The 19805-nt window shown below is 41.5% G+C and overlaps 2 protein-coding genes across 2 annotated transcripts; one reads left to right on the plus strand and one right to left on the minus strand.

Moving 5' to 3' along the window:
* The first annotated feature begins 1012 nt into the window (after positions 1 to 1012).
* On the plus strand, positions 1013 to 3936 carry LOC130192204 (UDP-glucuronosyltransferase 2C1-like). Its single transcript, XM_056411988.1, has 2 exons — positions 1013 to 1404; positions 1523 to 3936. Exon 2 carries the CDS (start codon positions 1530 to 1532, stop codon positions 3114 to 3116), a length of 1587 nt encoding a protein of 528 aa, XP_056267963.1. The 5' UTR covers positions 1013 to 1404; positions 1523 to 1529; the 3' UTR covers positions 3117 to 3936.
* A 5337-nt stretch (positions 3937 to 9273) lies between these two features.
* On the minus strand, positions 9274 to 19727 carry LOC130192201 (neuronal acetylcholine receptor subunit alpha-3-like). The gene is made up of 6 exons (XM_056411984.1): positions 19590 to 19727; positions 18393 to 18532; positions 15407 to 15451; positions 12485 to 12594; positions 10430 to 11567; positions 9274 to 9553 (listed from the first exon to the last, which is right to left on the minus strand). The coding sequence occupies exons 1-6, from the start codon at positions 19648 to 19650 to the stop codon at positions 9425 to 9427; spliced, it is 1623 nt and encodes a 540-aa protein (XP_056267959.1). The 5' UTR covers positions 19651 to 19727; the 3' UTR covers positions 9274 to 9424.
* Positions 19728 to 19805: the final 78 nt, after the last annotated feature.

Genomic DNA, 19805 nt, shown 5'->3' on the forward strand with positions numbered 1-19805 from the left:
TTGCGTCAGGACTGTCCCATTGTCTTTCAAATCTACAGTAGAACTCATTCATGGAGTGGGGGGTTTTGGGCTTGTAGTTGGTGATCTGTCTGAGCCCTCTCCAGACAGAAGCAGGGTCGCTTGCTGAGAGCTGATGTTGTAGCTTCTCAGAGTACAGTCGTTTAGCATCTCTCACGGCCTTGCTAAACCTGTGTTTTGACTCTGTATGCAAGTCCTTGTCCCCACTCCTGTGTTGTTTCACTGACTCTTTAGTTCACCCTTGGCCGACTCCTGAGGGACTCCGTGTAACGGTGACTCTTCAGTTCACCCCTGACAGATTCTTGAGGGACTCCGTGTAACGGTGACTCTTCAGTTCACCCTTGGCCGACTCCTGAGGGACTCCGTGTAACGGTGACTCTTCAGTTCACCCTTGGCAGACTCCTGAGGGATTCCGTGTAACGGTGACTCTTCAGTTCACCCTTGGCAGACTCCTGAGGGACTCCGTGTAACGGTGACTCTTCAGTTCACCCTTGGCAGACTCCTGAGGGATTCCGTGTAACGGTGACTCTTCAGTTCACCTTTGTCAGACTCCTGAGGGACTCCGTGTAACGGGGACTCTTCAGTTCACCCTTGGCAGACTCCTGAGGGACTCCGTGTAACGGTGACTCTTCAGTTCACCCTTGGCAGACTGCTGAGGGACTCCGTGTAACGGTGACTCTTCAGTTCACCCTTGGCAGACTCCTGAGGGATTCCGTGTAACGGTGACTCTTCAGTTCACCCTTGGCAGACTCCTGAGGGACTCCGTGTAACGGTGACTCTTCAGTTCACCCTTGGCAGACTCCTGAGGGATTCCGTGTAACGGTGACTCTTCAGTTCACCTTTGTCAGACTCCTGAGGGACTCCGTGTAACGGTGACTCTTCAGTTCACCCTTAGCAGACTCCTGAGGGACTCCGTGTAACGGTGACTCTTCAGTTGACCCGTAGCAGATTCCTGAGGGGCTCCGTGTAACGGTAACTCTTCAGTTGACCCTTGGCAGACTCCTGAGGGACTCTGTGTAACGGTGACTCTTCTTGCTAGAATAAATGAGATTTCATAGACAAGTTCTGGTTCTTCTATGTTCGTCATTTCAGTTTAAAAAGACTCAACATTGGGTGGGGACACATTTTTACGTCACCAACGATACTGAGGAAATGGAACATACCACTCTAAAAGGGGTAGGCGGTGCCTTTACCTCTCTGAGAGGGGAATAGTCCAACGTGATGTAACCTTTGTAGCTTCAACAAAGAGGCCACATTATTGTCCATTTCTGAGCCCAAAAGAAAAGCTTATCCATAATCCACCCTGGAATTTATCATTTGTTTGTTTTGGTATTTCAAGCCAACATCCAAGCACACGAATGCTCGGAGCTACTTCACGTAAAACAGGTATGTTACAGATCTTCTTGTCTGTTATTTTCCTTTGCTGGAGGAAAACGTTAATTAATTGTATTTCATGGCCAGAGAGTTATTAATTTTTGTTTTTTTATCTATTTGTTCCCTTCAGGTCAAACATGCCCCCCTCCCACGTATATGTAACTTCTCTTCTCTTGTTTGTTGTGTTGAGAATTTGTCACGGAGGACATATCCTGATTTTCCCTTTAGAGGGAAGCCACTGGGTAAACATGGAGATCATGATCAAGGCTCTCCACTCTCGAGGACACTCTGTGGACGTGGTACGAACCGATAAGAGCTGGTCTATCCAGGAAGACTCTCCGCACTACAGCACCATCACGGTCCCTGTCACCGAAGCCTTTAATCACGACTTCATCAACCCCATCGTGAGAAAGGTCATTGACATAGAAAGGGGGGTGGAGAGCTCAGTGTTGAGCTTTGTACGTTTGCAGGCTGAGATGTTCTCCGCCATGTTTAACGTGAACAGAATAATATGCAAAATGGCTACAGACATGTTTGAAGATAAAGACTTAATGGACACTTTAAAGGGGAGAAAGTACGACCTGGTCTTAACGGATCCGGCGTTGGGTGCAGGCATCATGTTGGCTCATGCTCTAAAGGTGCCTATGGTCTACAATGTGCGGTTTATAACTAGCGGAGAGGCACATATGGCCGTCGCTCCTTCTCCTTTATCTTATGTCCCGCTCACCGGCTCAGGACTGACAGACAACATGACTTTCATCCAAAGAGTCAAAAATCACTTTTTCTCTCTCATTTGGCAAGTTCAGGACAAACTTTTAATCAGTTCGCAGTATCAAGCTGTTTGTGACCGGTTCTTTGGCCCAGAGGTCAGATATATTGATTTATTACAAGCAGCAGATATTTGGCTCATTAGAGTGGACTTTGTGTTTGAGTTCCCTCGGCCCACCATGCCCAACGTGGTCTACATCGGAGGGTTCCAGTGTAGACCGGCACTACCTCTCCCTGACCACTTGGAGGAGTTCATGCAGAGCTCTGGAGAGCACGGGGTCATCGTCATGTCTCTGGGGACGTTCGTGAACGAGATTCCTGCTGAAATAACCAATGAGATCGCTGCAGCTTTTGCTAAACTGCCTCAGAAGGTCATCTGGAGGCATAAAGGGGGCAGACCGGCCACTCTGGGCAACAACACGCTGATAGTCGACTGGATGCCACAGAATGATCTTCTGGGACATCCCAAGATGAAACTGTTTGTGGCTCACGGAGGAACCAACGGAGTCCAGGAAGCCATTTATCACGGAGTCCCAGTCGTGGGTCTGCCGGTGTTTTTCGACCAGTACGACAACCTGCTGCGTCTGCATGAGAAAGGAGCGGCGAAGCTCTTAACCATGAAAACCGTGGACAAAGACGACAACTTCCTGAAGGCCGTGCAGGAAGTCCTCCAGGAGCCGTCCTACAGGGAGAACATGCAGAGGCTCTCCGTGCTGCACAGAGATCGGCCCATGAAGCCGCTGGATGCGGCCCTCTTCTGGATAGAGTTTGTCATGAGGCACAAAGGTGCAGCTCACCTGAGAACGGAGGCCTACATGATGCCCTGGTACTCCTACCACTCGGTGGACGTGGCTCTGTTCCTGGCTGCAGCCGGGCTGCTCGTGCTTCTGACTGTGTTCCTTGTCATCAGGTGTTTGTCCACCGCAGTGTGTAGATATAAAGTGAAACGTGACTAGGTGTTCAAGGGGATGTGTGTTTTCCATCTGTGATAGATTTTGGGACTTATATAAGACATTATGTTAAATGTAAATTTATGCAGCATTTTATTTTGAAATTTGTAATGATCCTATGTGTGTGAACTAAATGGATGTTTTTTATTATAAACACTACAAGAAAGATTTGATTCCCTATTATTAGGGAATAATAGAAATGTATTAAAATTTTATTTGTCAGTCGGGATGTTTCTGTATTTGACCGTTGACCTAATTTGTGGAAACAAAAAATATATATAAAGTGAAATGTGACTAATCACAAACTAAATGGATGTTTTTCATTATGAACACTTCAGAAAATATGTCATGGAATAATGGAAATGTAGTTTTATTTTATTTGTCACAGTTGGGAAATTTCTGTATTGGACCTTTGACCTAATTTGAGATAGGGGCTGATCATTCAAGGGTTGTATGCTTTCCATCTGTATTAGATTGTGTGGCTTATATAATAGATTTCTTTGTGCAGCATTTTATTTAGAAATTTGAAAAGATCCTAACTTAGTGAAGTAAATGAATGTTTTTCATCATGAAAACTACAAGATTTTAGGGAATAATGGAAATGTAGCTTTGATGTGGTTCTGTCCTTTTTGGCTTTTCTCCCTCTTGTGGTTTTCAGATGTCTTGAAAAACATTTGAAAAGAAAAAATAAATAAAAAAATGTCAAGAAACTATAAACTGTAACTACTTAAAAAAAAATGTTTTTTACAATGTCAAATTTGGAACTTAATTTTTTTTTAACAACAAAAAGGAAATGTTTCTTAAAAATACAACCTAAAAACAGGTATCCCTTGTCCACTATGAATAACCCTTTTGTGTTATAATGTAAACCTTCACTTACACACAGGCCAACTCCTTCCAAACAAATGTGACATTGTCCAGATGAAGGTTTTCACTCAGGAACTTACAAATACTGATTAGAAGTTACTGAGACATGAGTTCTAGAACTATATATTCGCTTTCAATGCAGAGTGCTAATACATTCTGTTATTGTTCATAGAGCACTTTTAAGAAAATATATAGAATTTTTTTTTACTTTCAAAGGAAATGCTCCGGTGAGTCAGGTGACCTCACATGTTGACATGGCACACAGTTAAATCCTCTATGAACAGAAGCTGCAGATATATACAAATACATATACATATATAGAGGCACACATTACTATCAGTCACATTTGTATGTATTTTATCAATATTTTGAAATTTATTGAAATCAAAAAAATATATATACTGTATATCATATTGTTTTGCCTAATTCATTGATAAAAATAAAATAAAAATGACTATCAACTTCTCGTAAGTTAGGGAATGCTCTTAACTTCATCAGACAGCACCAATGAGACTGAGGTCAAAGGTTAAACTAGCTGAAATAGGGAAAATAAATATGTACAGTGTTAAAATTTTCAGGTTTATAATGTGTCAGTGTCATACAGATCATAAGTTAGATCTGTGGACTAATAACAAATCATTTTTCATGGAATTCAATGATACAGTTCTACATACTGCAAAATAGCATCTCTAAAACTTGCCTTTTGATTTCCCATATTTTTGTTGATCCTCCATAGACACAGACCCACCAATGAGATCAGGGCTCAAGAGAGGGTCACTCGGAGGCCCAAACTTACTCGCGTTATACATCCATAGAGGTTTTTTTCTCTTGAATGCATTTAGATGTCGGCACCACGCAGCTGTAATGGCCCAAATCCCTGTTGACACCTTTCGATGGTGAACGTCGCCTCCGGGTGACGTTGAACGCTCGTTCCTCCTCAGGTAGGAGTGGAGGACTCGACACCTGCCGAGTGTTTGCAGGGTGTCAGAAAAGAAACATCTGAAAGCAACACCGTCTCCCTCAGTGACAGTTGAAGACCCAGATGTTGAAATATCTGCAGTCAGATAATTGGAGAGAAATAACGTTGACATGGATGTAAAGACTCACATGAAACCAGAACCTGAATCGCGTCGTCTCCTCTCTCGGAGAATCGTTCCTGATGGAGTAAACACAGCTGTAGTTTCCACTGTGATGAAGGCCAGCTCTCCGTATGGTGAAGGTGGTGTCGTTTTGCAGCATTGATCTCTTCATTGATCCAAAAGTCTCCTTGACATAAATAAAGATAAACCGTGATCTTCCTCTTGAACCCAAACGGGCTGCAGGTTGCACGAAGGTCACTGTTCTCGCTGGTAGTTTTTCTGCTGGTGCCACGAGAGAAAAAAGATATCAGTTGCATTGGGTTGTTGTAAACAGAGACAGACAGATTATTTTATAAATAACTCAATGGGATAAAATCACAGATGAGTAATCTGAAATGAAAGATCACCGGGAGTTTTTTAGTGACTTGATTTGACCTTGAATGAAAAGAAGTCACATTAATTATTTTATTTTCACATAAACAATGAAATAATAATAACAAAGTTTTGACAAAAAATAAAAAAAGATGAAAAATTCCAATTAAAACAATAAATAGTTTAAACAATTTTTTTTTTTACATTGTCAAAAAAATAAAAATTAATGAATAGGAAGGGATTCCTGGTTGTGTTGCATAATGCCAGCCTTCACTTACACACAGGCCAACCCCTTACAAACAAATGTGACATTGTCCAGATTACGGTTTTGTTCTATTTGACGAGATGTTCGGGTTGTTATAAAGACAAACCGTTGAGTTCATGAATCAAACAATGCGAGACAATCACAGACGAGTTCTTTGAAATGAAAGCTCACTGCTAGTTTTGACTACTGACCGGATTTGAGCACTTCGAAGGAAAATAAGCCACATTAAGTCTTTTCTCTGCACACAAACAATGAATGTTTACATTGTCAAATTTTGGAGAAAAAAAATACCTAAATGTTTCCTTAAAAATACAACCTAAGACAGACAATTAAATTCATAAATCAAACAATGCGATACAATCACAGACGAGTTCTCTGAAATGAAAGCTCAGTGGTAGTTTTGACAAGTGACCGGATTTGAGCACTTCGAAGGAAAAGAAGCCACACGAATCCTTTTCTCTGCACACAAACAATGAAACATCACTTGTCGACGTCCTTAAACAGAAGGATGGTGATTATGATCATGATCATAAGCAATGTAACAGCAGACAGCAGCTTGTGGAACCTTCAGGTTTTGGTGGCTGAAACACACACTGAGCCACTTCCTGTGCATCCTGTGGAGTCTCGAGACTCTTTTGTTCCAGTCATATCTAAAATATCCCCCGATACCTTTCAAAGCTCCTTCATTTCGTTCATCATATCTGTCCGGCAGATTTACTGCAGATGAGTCACGCACACGGCCTCTGAGTGAGCTTTAATTAAATTAATGAAGACGAGGGGTTTCTTATCAGATGGGACAGAGAGCTGGTATCTGTCTGTGCTTCCCCGCCAGCATTCAATTAAATATGGGCTGGATCTTCTGGTAATCACATAGCTCGCCATCTGCTCCAGATTTTTAGTTGTATAATAGGAATCAGACAGATGACGTGCTGAGAGTCATGCAGGCATCAGTCAGGACGCCCACACTCACACTACATATATATATATAATAATACATAGATATTACGTGTTTTTGGAACATGGAGATTGTAATTTAAGTGTAATTTCCATCAGCCTCTTTGATTCATAAGCAGAGGAAAACTTTGAACATCATAAGTAATATACAAGTGAAATATATGGTTTGGTCCATGAGAAAAGTTAAATGTCACAGATGGTGCTCCAACGTCCCCAAATGTCCATTTTAGAAATCTCTCTTAAATCCGTTTTACTTAAAACTCTCTAACTTTGTTCTGTTTCACTTATTCCAAGTCAAACTTTGCAGACGGACTGTTCACACACTGTGCTACTATCTGGGTTAGTTTGAACCTTTTCTGTGCATCCTTCCAAGAGATAATCATCCTGAAAGTGCTTTTCCCCCCCTATAGGCGAACCTGAAACTTCTATTTTTGCTGCGTTTCATCTTTATTTACTTTCAACCAGTAACATATACAGGACTGTCTCAGAAAATTAGAATATTGTGATAAAGTTCTTTATTTTCTGTAATGCAATTAAAAAAAACAAAAATGTCATGCATTCTGGATTCATTACAAATCAACTGAAATATTGCAAGCCTTTTATTCTTTTAATATTGCTGATTATGGTTTACAGCTTAAGAAAACTCTAAAATCCTATCTCATAAAATTTGAATATTTCCTCAGACCAAGTAAAAAAAAGATTTATAACAGCAAAACAAAATCAAACATTTGAAAATGTGTTTCCAGGTGTTTCGAGTTAATTAGACGATTCAAGTGATTTGTTTAATACCCTACTAGTATACTTTTTCATGATATTCTAATATTTAGAAATAGGATATTTGAGTTTTCTTAAGCTGTAAGCCATAATCAGCAATATTAAAAGAATAAAAGGCGTGCAATATTTCAGTTGATTTGTAATGAATCCAGAATGCATGACATTTTTGTTTTTTTAATTGCATTACAGAAAATAAAGAACTTTATCACAATATTCTAATTTTCTGAGACAGTCCTGTATACGAATATTTTCCAATCTGAGCAAAACCTCACACATGTTGCCTTTATTATAACACCGACTTTATTCAAATAGCCTTTGTGGTTGTAGAGATATAACCTTTTTAGTTTGGGTATCTTATGCCGAGCAGAAACCTACAAAAATAGGTTGGTTTTAAAAAGGTAACCATGGCGCCATATGCTGACAGCTTCAGACCTGCGGTGCAAACCCCTCGCAGTGAGAGAAAAACATTGCATATTTGTCAGGATTAGAAGCAGAAAAGAGAGGAATCCAATATCGGCCGTTGACCTTAGGAACCTCACGGCCTCCTTGAAATGACATCCCTGGTTCAGAGAAACCACAGATACAACCGAGGGAACACCTTACACCTTATTGCATCATGTCTTTAGCATATTTATTTACAGGAATATGTGATTGAAACAGAACTGAAATATGTGTTTGTGTTTTTCTGCACATTGAATACTTTCAGGGCATAAATAAATAATACATAAATATCCAGTTTACAAGGTGAAATGAATTGTAGACGACATTCTTCTCGTGGTGGAAGCCTCAAAAGCATAAACTACGAGTATAACTTTACAGACAACGTTACATCTGGGAATATGTTACGACCGAGATGATGACAACACGGGTCGCATAGCAAATGTTTTTCATTTGAGAGCAAATATTTTGTATCTGCAGCAACAAATTCAGCAAAACTAACAATTAATTCACTTACAAATGAGAAATTTGCTCTCAAAATCTTTTTGTTTGTTTGCGTAATAAAGATACACATCTAGCTTCATAGACATGTCCCTTTTTAACAATCAGAGAGTAATGTTATCACTTGTAGTAGCACCGAACCGCCACATGGTGTCACTCTTTGAACACCGGCCATGCTCTCAGGAACATGGAAAGACATGTTGTGAAATGCTTCTTTCTTCTTCTGTTATCTTCATAAATAAGTTAGCTTTTTTTGGCATTGTGGACTAAACATCTAAAGAAGAAAACACCAAACTTTACTGGTGATATGAAACTTTCAGATTCAATATTATCATTTAAACTCCATCTCAAAACATTCCTGTTTACTCTGGCACTTGGTTAATTTAAATATTATATGGCCTTTTTTTATCTTCTGTTTATTTATTTTATTCCACCATCTTTTACAGTGTATTGTACTTTTTGCTCTTTTTTAACATTTTTGGCCTCTTTTATTGTTAAATTGTTTTAATTGACTACTGTACTGCACGTTGTGACACTTTGTGCACTATAAATAAACTTTACCGACTTACTTACAATGGTTGTATATGTGAACGTGTGTAAAATCTTGCTTTACGTGAAATGAGGTGCTTCAAGTTCACTAAATTTTAATTAGTTTCCATTATTTACTCCTAAAAAACATCTTAACCGGACAGAAAGTTGCTGACCAGCGGGTGATGATGATTTGATGACTTCCTCTACTAGAAATGGTTGCCGTTCTCTTTCACACTCTCCTGAGGAAGATTGAAATGTTGCCTTATTAAGCAGAGAAAAAGATAAATACATTATTTATTGAGAGCCCAGCAGTGTGTAGACCTCCTGCGTGTCGATTATATTGCTATTTCCTGAAGAACTACTGTGTAAACAATAAAATGACCACCGTGGACTTTGCTTTATTTCTTAAAACCACTTATTCCAACAAAAAGGTATCTACTCCATCTGTGAAAGCACAGTCACTTAAACTTGACTCTGTATTTCCTCCGGCTGTGCAAGTTAAAAGCAAATCGAAGTTTTTTGCTTTTATCGATTTAAATGTCGTCCCAGAGCAACAGAGGCTGCAGGAAGAGGCCGGCGGTTCCCATGATGCACACCAGCACGAACACCCAGAGGAAGATCCTGTCGATGACCATGGCGACGTACTTCCAGTCATCCTGAACCTGGGAGAGGATCACCGTGAGAAGAAAAAAAAGGATTATCAATGATGTGGTGACCATGTCGACGTTTCCTAGAACGGTTTATGGATGGATTCTCATCTCTTCATTGCACATGACTAACTCTGCTTCCTCGTGTCATGTGACCAGAAGGAAACATCACAGAGTTACATCAACACATTCGATGAATATGACGGAGTGTATGAATAGTTCGTATAGTCGGCATGTGCCCCGCCCCCTCCTCTCCTCTCTACCTCCATTAGCCTGATGGATCACGGAGGTCTGGATCGTGGAGGTCTGGATCGTGGAGGTCTGGATCACGGAGGTCTGGATCGTGGAGGTCTGGATCTTGGATGTCTGGATCGTGGAGGTCTGGATCGTGGAGGTCTGGATCGTGGTCCATGCCTACTCTAAACTATTCATACACTCTGTCATATTCATTGAATGTGTTGATGTAACTCTGTGATGATTCCTTCTGGTCACATGACATTTATTATTCTGTCCTTCCTGGAGAGGGATCCTCCTCTCTTGCTCTCCTGAAGGGTTCTTCACTTTTTTTACCCCCGTGAAAGTTTTTTTTGCTATTTCTTGGGAGTTTTTTCCTGATCTGACGCGAAAGGTCAAAGGTCAGGGATGTCGTATGTGTACTGATTGTAAAGCCCTTTGAGGAAAAATTTGTAATATCAGGCTATACAAAATAAACTAAAATAGAAATTGCTACGTGGCTTCCCACCTCTCAGATAGCAAAATGCTAGAGAGGGTGAGGTCAAAGGTCAGGGATGTCATAATGTGGACAGATTGTAAATCCCTCCGAGGCAAATTAGTAATCTCTGATATCGGGCTATATAAACTGAACTGAACTGAACTGTGAGCATCACTCACCTCCTTCGCTTGGTTCTGTCGTCTCATATTCTCCGCGATGTACTTGACGCTGTCGATGGCCTCCCGGACCTCGGGGGACAGCATCCCTCCCTCCAGGGACTCGGAGCTGGAGCGCCGACTCCTCCCTCCGCCGGCCAGAGCCCCGCCCCCTCCCCTGGAGTCCGCAGGCAGGGTCTGGCCGGACCACCGGTGCCAGCGGCGGCAGCTGCATCGTCCCTCGCGGCCGCCGCCTTTGGCCGAGTCTCCGCTCAAGTCGTTGAGGTTCCAGAGCTCCGCGTTGTTGTCGAGCCGCTGGCGGTCGGTGGAGCCGGACGCCGCGCCGCAGGTCAGGGTTTGCTGAGGTTTGCGGCGCTTCTGCAGGGCGCCGGACGAATGAACGCCGCGGGGCCTCGAACGCATCGCCTTAACGTCGCCGGCCGCTTTCTCGGGGTCCCTCTCCGGCCTGGTCATGAACATCGCCCGGGGCAGCAGCCCCAGGAACACGGCCCGCACCCAGCGCGGCATGGCGTGCGTCTCCGGCGTGCGGTAGTGGACGTTCAGCACGAAGACGGTGATCACGATGGAGAGCGTGACGAAGACCATGGTGAAGAGGAGGTACTCGCCGATCAGGGGGATGACGAGCGAGGTGGACGGGATGGTCTCGGTGATGACGAGGAGGAAGACGGTGAGCGACAGCAGCACGGAGATGCACAGCGTGACCTTCTCGCCGCAGTCGGACGGCAGGTAGAAGACGAGCACGGTGAGGAAGGAGATGAGGAGGCACGGGACGATCATGTTGACGGTGTAGAAGAGCGGCAGCCGGCGGATGTACAGCGAGTACGTGATGTCCGTGTAGATCTCCTCGCAGCAGTTGTACTTGACGTCGTGCTTGTAGCCGGGGGCGTCGATGATGGTCCACTCGCCGCTCTCCCAGAAGTCCTGGAGGTTGACGGCGGAGCCGACGAGCACCAGGTCGATCTTGGCCTTGTCGTAGGTCCACGAGCCGAACTTCATGGTGCAGTTCTGGTAGTCGAAGGGGAAGTAGGTGACGTCGATCTCGCACGAGCTCTTGAAGATGGCCGGCGGGATCCAGGTGACGTCGCCGTTGTGGCGGAGGTGGGCCTTGGTTTTGTCGTCGACCTGGAAGTTGCCGACCGCGCTGCGGAGAGGCGGAGAGGAGGCGGAGAACGGGCGAGGGGATAGAAGAGGACGAGGGAGAGGGGGTGATGGAGAGCAAGCGGAAGGATATGGACACATTATTATCGCTTCGTGAAGATATCAAATGAAATGTACACGACCGTTCAAAAGTTCGGGGTCATCCAGACAATTTCGTGTCTTCCATGAAAACTCACTTTTATTTATCAAATGAATTGAAAATTGAATAGAACATATAGTCAAGACATTGACAAGGTTGAAATAATGATTAATATTTGAAGTATTAATTTTGTTCTTCAAACTTCAAACTCAAAGGAAGGCCAGTTGTATAGCTTATATCACCAGTATAACTGTTTTCAGCTGTGCTAACATAATTGCACAAGGGTTTTCTAATCAGACATTAGTCTTCTAAGGCGATTAGCAAACACAATGTACCATTAGAACACTGGAGTGACAGTTGATGGAAATGGGCCTCTATACACCTCTGGAGATATTTCATTAGAAACCAGACGTTTCCACCTAGAATAGTCATTTACCCCATTAACAATGTATAGAGTGTATTTTTGATTCATGTTATCTTTATTGAATAAACAGTGCTTTTCTTTGAAAAATAAAGACATTTCTAAGTGACCCCAAACTTTTGAACGGTAGTGTATGCCATGAGATGCCCTCATGATACATTAACGAGTGTCAAGTGTCTTGCTCAAGGACACATTGACTAGGGCCGGGATTGAACCGTCAACCCCCTGGTTGGAAGACGGAACTGCTGACCACTGACCACTGACCCATAGTCGCCCCCCTTAGAAGAATATTGCAAACAAATTTTTGTTTATATCGTTTGCCATTGTGCAGCGATCCTGTATCCTAACTGGGATTTTGAGCCATGTGTGCATTTGTTTTTGTTGTTGTTGTTGTTCTCACTTGTTGTAGAGCACGATGTCGGGCTTCCATATCCTGTTGGATGGCACGCGGATGAACTCCACGCCTCCAAAGTCCTTCGGATCCCATCGGAGTTTGTAGTCATTCCAGACCTGGAAAAACAAAAACAAAACGTCAGAAAAGTCAGAAAAGTTAGACAAATAAAAAAATTAAGAAAACATTTGGATCAATGATAAAAAAATGTTTATTGGATCTTAAAATGTTTTTGATATTCCATCCGATAGTTGTCGATTTTTTAAAACTTAAAACCATAAATATCCACCTTCAATATCAGAGGGTCACCAAAATCATTAAAATGCATCTTCTGGTATTTCAAAATGATCCCACAGGATTAATCCTCCTGGATTGGATTTAATCCTGATCATATTTTTAAAAAACGGGTATTTCAAAGCAAATCTGATCCTGAAGATTCAGATTCAGATTCAGATTTGGTAATCCAATCCTGCCTTTGATCCGGATTAAACACTGCTGCTGAGTATTTCAAAACTGTAGTGGGAAATCTGGAATCAGTTTGATCCTAAAAATCAGGATCACTCTGATCCAATCTGGCAACGTTTTGAAATACCGGGATAGATCAGGTTGATCCGTAGCTGAGGAAAGGGGGATTTGGTTATCCGGATCATTCTGATCTGGATTACAAGGATAATCAATGTCTGTATAAATCCACAGTGAAACAAACCCTAGCAGGTTCAAGGAGGCCACATCTGCAGGCGCAGTTGAGGCGAGCGATATTTTGTATTCCCAAACAGTTTAAACTAAACCGGTTTCGCGTTAACGTCTTCATGAAGCCACAAATGTGGAATAAAAGCCAGAAGGATCCCAGTCGTGATTCTCTGTTACTCTACAGACCTTAAACCCATTCTCTAGTAAACTGTTGAGAGGTGATCGTCTTCCACTGGGACGTATAAACCAGACTTTACACCGCATGCCGTCTGAGAGGAGACATAACGGACCGCGGTTTACGGCGTGTTTTATGGACCCATCGGCGACTGTTTTTCACCCTCTCTTGAGGAGCCACAGACAGTGAAACTCAGAAAGCGACTTCAGAAAGCCTCAAAACAGATTAAACTAGAATGGGCACTCGGTAGAGCGCATACCTTCGCATATCACAAGATTGGGCATTGAATTATGAACATTTTGGCATTAGTTGCATGCCAATTGGACAAAAATGTATCGTGCTATGATAAAAAAAGAGTTTGACCTTTCAATGACCTTGACCTTGACCTTTGACCCGATTGATCCCAAAATCTAATCAAATGGTCCCCGTATAATAACCAATCATCCCACCAAATTTCATGCGATTCAAGAACATTTTGACCTGTTCATGACCCTTGACCTTTGACCCAATCGATCCCAAAATCTAATCAACTGGTCCCCGGATAAGAAACAATCATCCCACCAAATTTCATGCGATTCGGTTCAATACTTTTTGAGTTCTGCGAAAGATTTTGACCTGTTCATGACCTTTGACCTTGACCTTTAACCCGATCGATCCCAAAATCTAATCAACTGGTCCCCGGATAATAAACAATCATCCCACCAAATTTCATGCGATTCGGTTCAATACTTTTTGAGTTCTGCGAAATATTTTGACCTGTTCATGACCTTTGACCTTTGACCCGGTCGATCCCAAAATCTAATCAACTGGTCCCCGGATAATAAACAATCATCCCACCAAATTTCATGCGATTCGGTTCAATACTTTTTGAGTTCTGCGAAAGATTTTGACCTGTTCATGACCTTTGACCTTTGACCTTTGACCAGATCGATCCCAAAATCTAATTAACTGGTCCCCGGATAATAAATAATCATCCCACCAAATTTCATGCGATTCGGTTCAATACTTTTTGAGTTTTGCGAATAACACGCATACAAATAAATAAATAAATAAATAAATAAATACACGGCGATCAAAACATAACCTTCCGGCATTTTCAATGCGAAGGTAATGAAGAAGCAGGAAGTGTTTACGGCGTGTTGTAAGATTTGGACGGTCAGTGCACAGAGAGACGACAAAACAATAAACATCAAAACAACGTCGCTTCAACTCTCAGAACCGAAGAGCAACTGCAGCTCAACCTGTCATCAACATGGACGGTGTGGATTGGCTCATTGGAGACATGCCCCGCCTCCTTTGATCTGGTTTGCTGTCACTTTGCATCATTGCGCAAAACCGTCAAGCCACACAGCGCATACGGCTTTATTTCTGTTTCACGTGATTATGAAATAACATTGAGTTTAAAATCAGTTGAATCGGCGTGTTGGGGATGTTTCCGTCCCACCGTCAGAAGGAATAAATAAGATATGAAAATTATGTAAATTATTCCAAAATTGGCCACAAAATCCCAGTGAAATTGTTTTGCTCGATTTCATTCTTTTATTTTCAATTTTTTAAAATATTTTCTAATTTTTTTAATATTTGTAATAAAAAAAATTTTAATATTATTTTTTTTCAAAAAAATTATATAATCTTTTTTCTAAAAAATAAAATCCCAGTCAAATTGTTTTGTGGGATTTAATTTTTTCATTTTCCAAAAAATATAATTATTAAATCTTTTTATTTTCACAAAATTAAATGATTTAATTATTTTTATTTTCCAAATAATTAAATATTTAATTTTTTCAAAACAATATAATCCCAGTCAAATTGTTTTGTGGGATTTAATTTGTTTATATTCCATAAAATAAAATGATTTAATTTTTTTATTTTCAAAACAATAAAATGATGTAATTTTATTATTTACATTTTTTTTAAATCATTTAATTTGTTTACAAATCTAAAAAATAAAATAGGCCTAGAAGGATGTGCCTGAAGACCGTCCTCCCATGAATAACTCAACCTGTCAGTCCAGCCCCCAAGCATCACGTATCCATACCCCATGTCCTTCTTCAAGGTCCACTTACATGTCTCAGCCACAGATTCGTCTCCATGATCTGATTGAGCTCGTCCTGAAAAACAGAGCAGAATTGATAATGAAGAAGAAGAAAAAACAAGTCATGCTAACATCTTAGAGTAAGAACACTGTCACAGGCTAATTGGCTGAGGCTCGTCGGATGTGGGGTCAGAGGTCAGAACCGCCGCGTAGGCCGGAGAAGATGATTAAGAGAGACGCACCTGGGTCCTCCACGCCTGAAGCATCACTGAATGACAGCTGGAGCCGAGAGGTCGCAGGCCGTGGGACCAGTGTGCAACTGGGTTATCTTTTGGGAGGCTATAGCATCCTGGTAGCTAACGGCACACGCATCTGTATCGCATCATCAAATCAGTGCAGAAACACACAGAGGACACACAGTTTCTGTCGGCACCTGAACACACCATCACGGGGCCATCGGCACGGGGAGCATCGCAGCCGGCTACAGAGTTAACCCTTCATAGGGAACTCATTGAAATACTTTCAAATTCAAAATGTGAACACTACGTTGCTATTGGAGGACGTAACAATACCGTAATGTTGTGACATTTAAAAAAAGAAGATTGTTTTTAGGTAGAAAATCAACAGCAACGAAGTGACCATATATGGTTCCAAGGCCGATAAAGGGTTAAGGAGAATATAATAAAATACACTTTGACAAATCTAGATCCAGTAAGGTCTTCGATACGCGAGATAAACCAACAACAAGGAGATTGCCCGTGGGCGAGAGGCAAAGGAAACCCGATTAGATGATGGCCCACAATGTGTCGGAGCCTTTATGATCCATTCGTGTCAAGGCAACTGCACAGTGACATATAACTTCATCCCAAACTCATCCGAGACTGCACCGACCTTCCTTCTCTCATTTCATTTTCATATATTTATTTATTTGAACATGGGCCGGACACATCAATCAACCCATGTGTAAACGTGTCTTAGCTATAAGGCTACATTTCAACCGTAGTCCCTGTGGTCAGATATTAGAAGCCATAACTAAGGGAGAAAACGGTTATCACAGAAACATTATAAAAAGCAATAAACATACAGGTTATGATCAAATCCCAAATAAAAACTCACCTGTTCAGAGCTTTTAATGTGTGACTGTGTTCTCTACGTTCTTATTTGCTATTATCTATTGTTTTTAATTGTAATTTTTGTTATTTCTATCGTATAGCTTCTAGGATGTTTTAATTATGTGATGTAATGCGTTTTTGAGTACTTCGAAAAGCGCTGTAAAAATGTTATAACGTTATTATTCATTATTATTATAATAAATATTATTGGTTGCTATTAGCTGATAAAAAAATGTTGATTGAAGATTAAGTGACTCTGTGAATGATGGTTAGTTGGTTCAATATGGAAGATGATGATTTATGATTTATGTTTGTGTTTATATATTTTTTAATTTAATTAATTGAATTTTTTTATATTTTCCTCCTTGTCTGATTGTTCGTATAGTTGGTTTATATGTCATTTGTATTTATTCGTTGTTGTTTTTGATTGTCTGGTGTAACTTTGTAAAAACTTAAAATAAAATGATTGAATGAATGAAGATTACATTAAAAAAATATATCGATTGGGAAACACGTTTAATGCGAATGCCGAACTGCAGCTCAAGTTTCCTTTGCTGTAGTTTATTTATTTAAAGACGACGATGATTTCATTTTAATGCTTCAAATAAAAGCAGCGGAGCACCTGACGGAGGCTGACGGAGAACCAGGCTGTTCATTTAGTAACGAAGCTCTTTGCTTCATCATTGTTGGAGAAGATTTGTATGTTTTTGGGAGAATAGTTTAAGTTTTCAATCAATATGTAAAACGTGTGTATCTGCTTTCACGCCACATAAGGAAATATAAACACAAGTCACCCCTATGCTACAGACCAGAGGTGTCAAACTCATGTTCACCGTGGGCCACATCAGCGTCATGGCCGCCCTCTTAAAGGGCCGGAAACACTTTATAAACTCCTCGACCATACTGTTAACCCTTGTGTTGCCTTGGGGTCAATTTGACCCGAATCAATATTTAACCCTCCTGCCGCCTTCGGGTTAATTTGACCCCATTCAATGTTTAATGTCGGTGTTCTTTCGGTCGTCAACAAACAAACATAAAGTGCCTCACACTTAAACTTGGAAAACAATATTAATTCAAATAATTTTCTGGAGGTTTTAATTGCTTCCGTCAAATTGAACCCAAAGGGTAAAATATGTTTGTAAATTTAAAGGTAACAGGAGGGTGAAACATTGAATCGGGTCAAATTGACCCTAAGGCAACAGGAGGGTTAAATAACACTCTTTGCATTTGATTCTTGTTTATTTGAGTGTTGACGTATTGTACATAGGAAAATGTCTCCAATATTCCAACATAAATCCATTTAATTTGAAACCTTCAAAATAAAAGCACGGGAATTTTTTCTTCAATTTCTTTAAGAAAAGGTGATCACGTGTCTTTCAAGCCGTCAGGGGCCACATCAAATAATGCGGCGGGCCGGATTTGGCCCGCGGGCCTTGTGTTTGACACCTGTGCTATAGACAAAGACAGAGAAGACCTGTTTAGGTCTGGTTTACATCCCAAAACCAGCAGAGACAGCGTTGCATTGTAGGAAAGACAAGGAACCCGAATACGGTAATGTTTCCATCCTCTTTCTCTCTCCATCTCCACATTCCTGTGTCTCTGTTTCTCAAATCAATTCACACACACATATATGTTTACCATTACATCATCAACATTCGCCTGCATGTCAACGATATCTGGAGAACCTCCTGCTACACCCAGAGGTGATCACGGGAAGTGATGGAGTGATGGAGTGAGAGGTGTTCTCAGACAGCTGACATCCCCCATCTTGTCTGGACCCCACAAACAACAACACCGCCCCCATCTTCTGACGGAGCACCTCCCTCCTCGGGGGTCTGCTCCTCTCGAAGCCATTAAAGGCCGTGTGATACGTAAGTCACGGGACGAACAGACGTCAGCACGTACCACTTTGACCAGCTGTGACATGGACACCTCGAACTGCACCACCACCGGGTCGGTCACGTTCTCCACCGGCCGGATGTGCTGGTTGTAGCTGGAGAAGATCACAGAGAAGAGCCTGTGCTCCGCGTCTGAACAGGAGCCTCCTGGAGAAGAGATTCAGACACCTGTCACTTGAATGTGGTCCAGTTGCTCCTTCAGTAATGTTAAGTTGTAATAGTTTATTTTGATAACATCTGCAGAGGTCTTATGTTTTAAATTAATACATATAGAAAGATATTATAATAGAAAATATTAGGGAGAATATTGATATTGTTATTAATGTATTATGAAGCATAGGGGTAATGTTTACTCTATGCAAATGTAAATGGCAAGAATGAATGTATGTTGCATGAGAGTGACTGTATGTTAGTATTATAGATTGACGAAGCCGGTTGAATTCCGTGAAGTGACTTACAATAACAGGGACTTTTATTGTGAACGTGATTTTAATGCGGACAATAACAAGACGGGACTCTTATTGTGAAAATACTTGTTTAGCGACTGGACCGGAAGTGACGTTTTGACCGGGGCCAGTGAGATTGAGTATGAAACTCCGTGGATTAGAGAAATCGGGTCTCTTCTACAGGTATCCTCGAGGCCGCAAGGCTGAGGGGGCGGAGGAGCCGGGAGCCGAGGAAGAGCGCCTTGAATGTTTGTTTTACCCTTCTTGCCATTAAATGTTGATAACTTAATTCACGCGCGTCCGGAAGCCTGTTTTCCATCATCTGCGAAGTGCCCAGTTTCAGAACTACTTTACAGTATATACGCTATAGAGGTCTCACAGCCAAGGGAATCGGGCGTATGCCTTCATATGAACCTATTTCAGGACATTCGTTGACTAATAGACATTTTATTCGTCACCTCAGAGTGTTAACTTCCATCCGGCTGTGTCGGTAAGATTTATTTTGAGGGTTTTCTTCAATTCTTTGCATTAATACAAATGTGCGCATCTTTAAATTTAAGGTATAATATATGACGTCCAAGAGTTGTTGACTCAAATAAAATGTAGGATTTGAATGTGAGCATATTTCACACATGAGGTTATTTATAATATTTCAAATTGCTATAATTCTATACAAGTAAAGCCTCCGTCATTAATAGTGGTGATTATTGTGAAACACATAAAGCAACAGGTGTTAGAGTAGAAGCTCGTTTACTCACGTCGGAGAAGAAACACGAGGAAGGAGCACACGCGCACAACGAAGCACAAAGTGTCTTTCATCCTTTTGGAAATGATGAATCTGATGAATTGTATCCTGGGTGAGCGGCAGCAGCGGCAGACGCGGCAGGGGCGGCAGAAGCGGCAGCAACGCACTGAGGAGCCGACGGGAAGAGAAAGTGAGGAGAGTGAGAGCGCGTCCGCAGCTACAGGGAGAG

This window comes from Pseudoliparis swirei, chromosome 4, assembly GCF_029220125.1.
Source record: "Pseudoliparis swirei isolate HS2019 ecotype Mariana Trench chromosome 4, NWPU_hadal_v1, whole genome shotgun sequence".
NCBI classification, from domain to species: Eukaryota; Metazoa; Chordata; class Actinopteri; order Perciformes; family Liparidae; genus Pseudoliparis; species Pseudoliparis swirei.

Bases quoted from the DNA above. Each gene is read 5' to 3' on its own strand.
- LOC130192204 (XM_056411988.1), top strand. From the start codon at position 1,530: ATGCCCCCCTCCCACGTATATGTAACTTCTCTTCTCTTGTTTGTTGTG.
- LOC130192201 (XM_056411984.1), bottom strand. From the start codon at position 19,650: ATGAAAGACACTTTGTGCTTCGTTGTGCGCGTGTGCTCCTTCCTCGTG. The intron at 12,595-15,406 runs GTAAGTGGACCT...TTGTTTTTCCAG, and splicing joins CGAATCTGTGGCTGAGACAT to GTCTGGAATGACTACAAACT. The intron at 11,568-12,484 runs GTGAGAACAACA...GCCTCTCCGCAG, and splicing joins GACATCGTGCTCTACAACAA to CGCGGTCGGCAACTTCCAGG.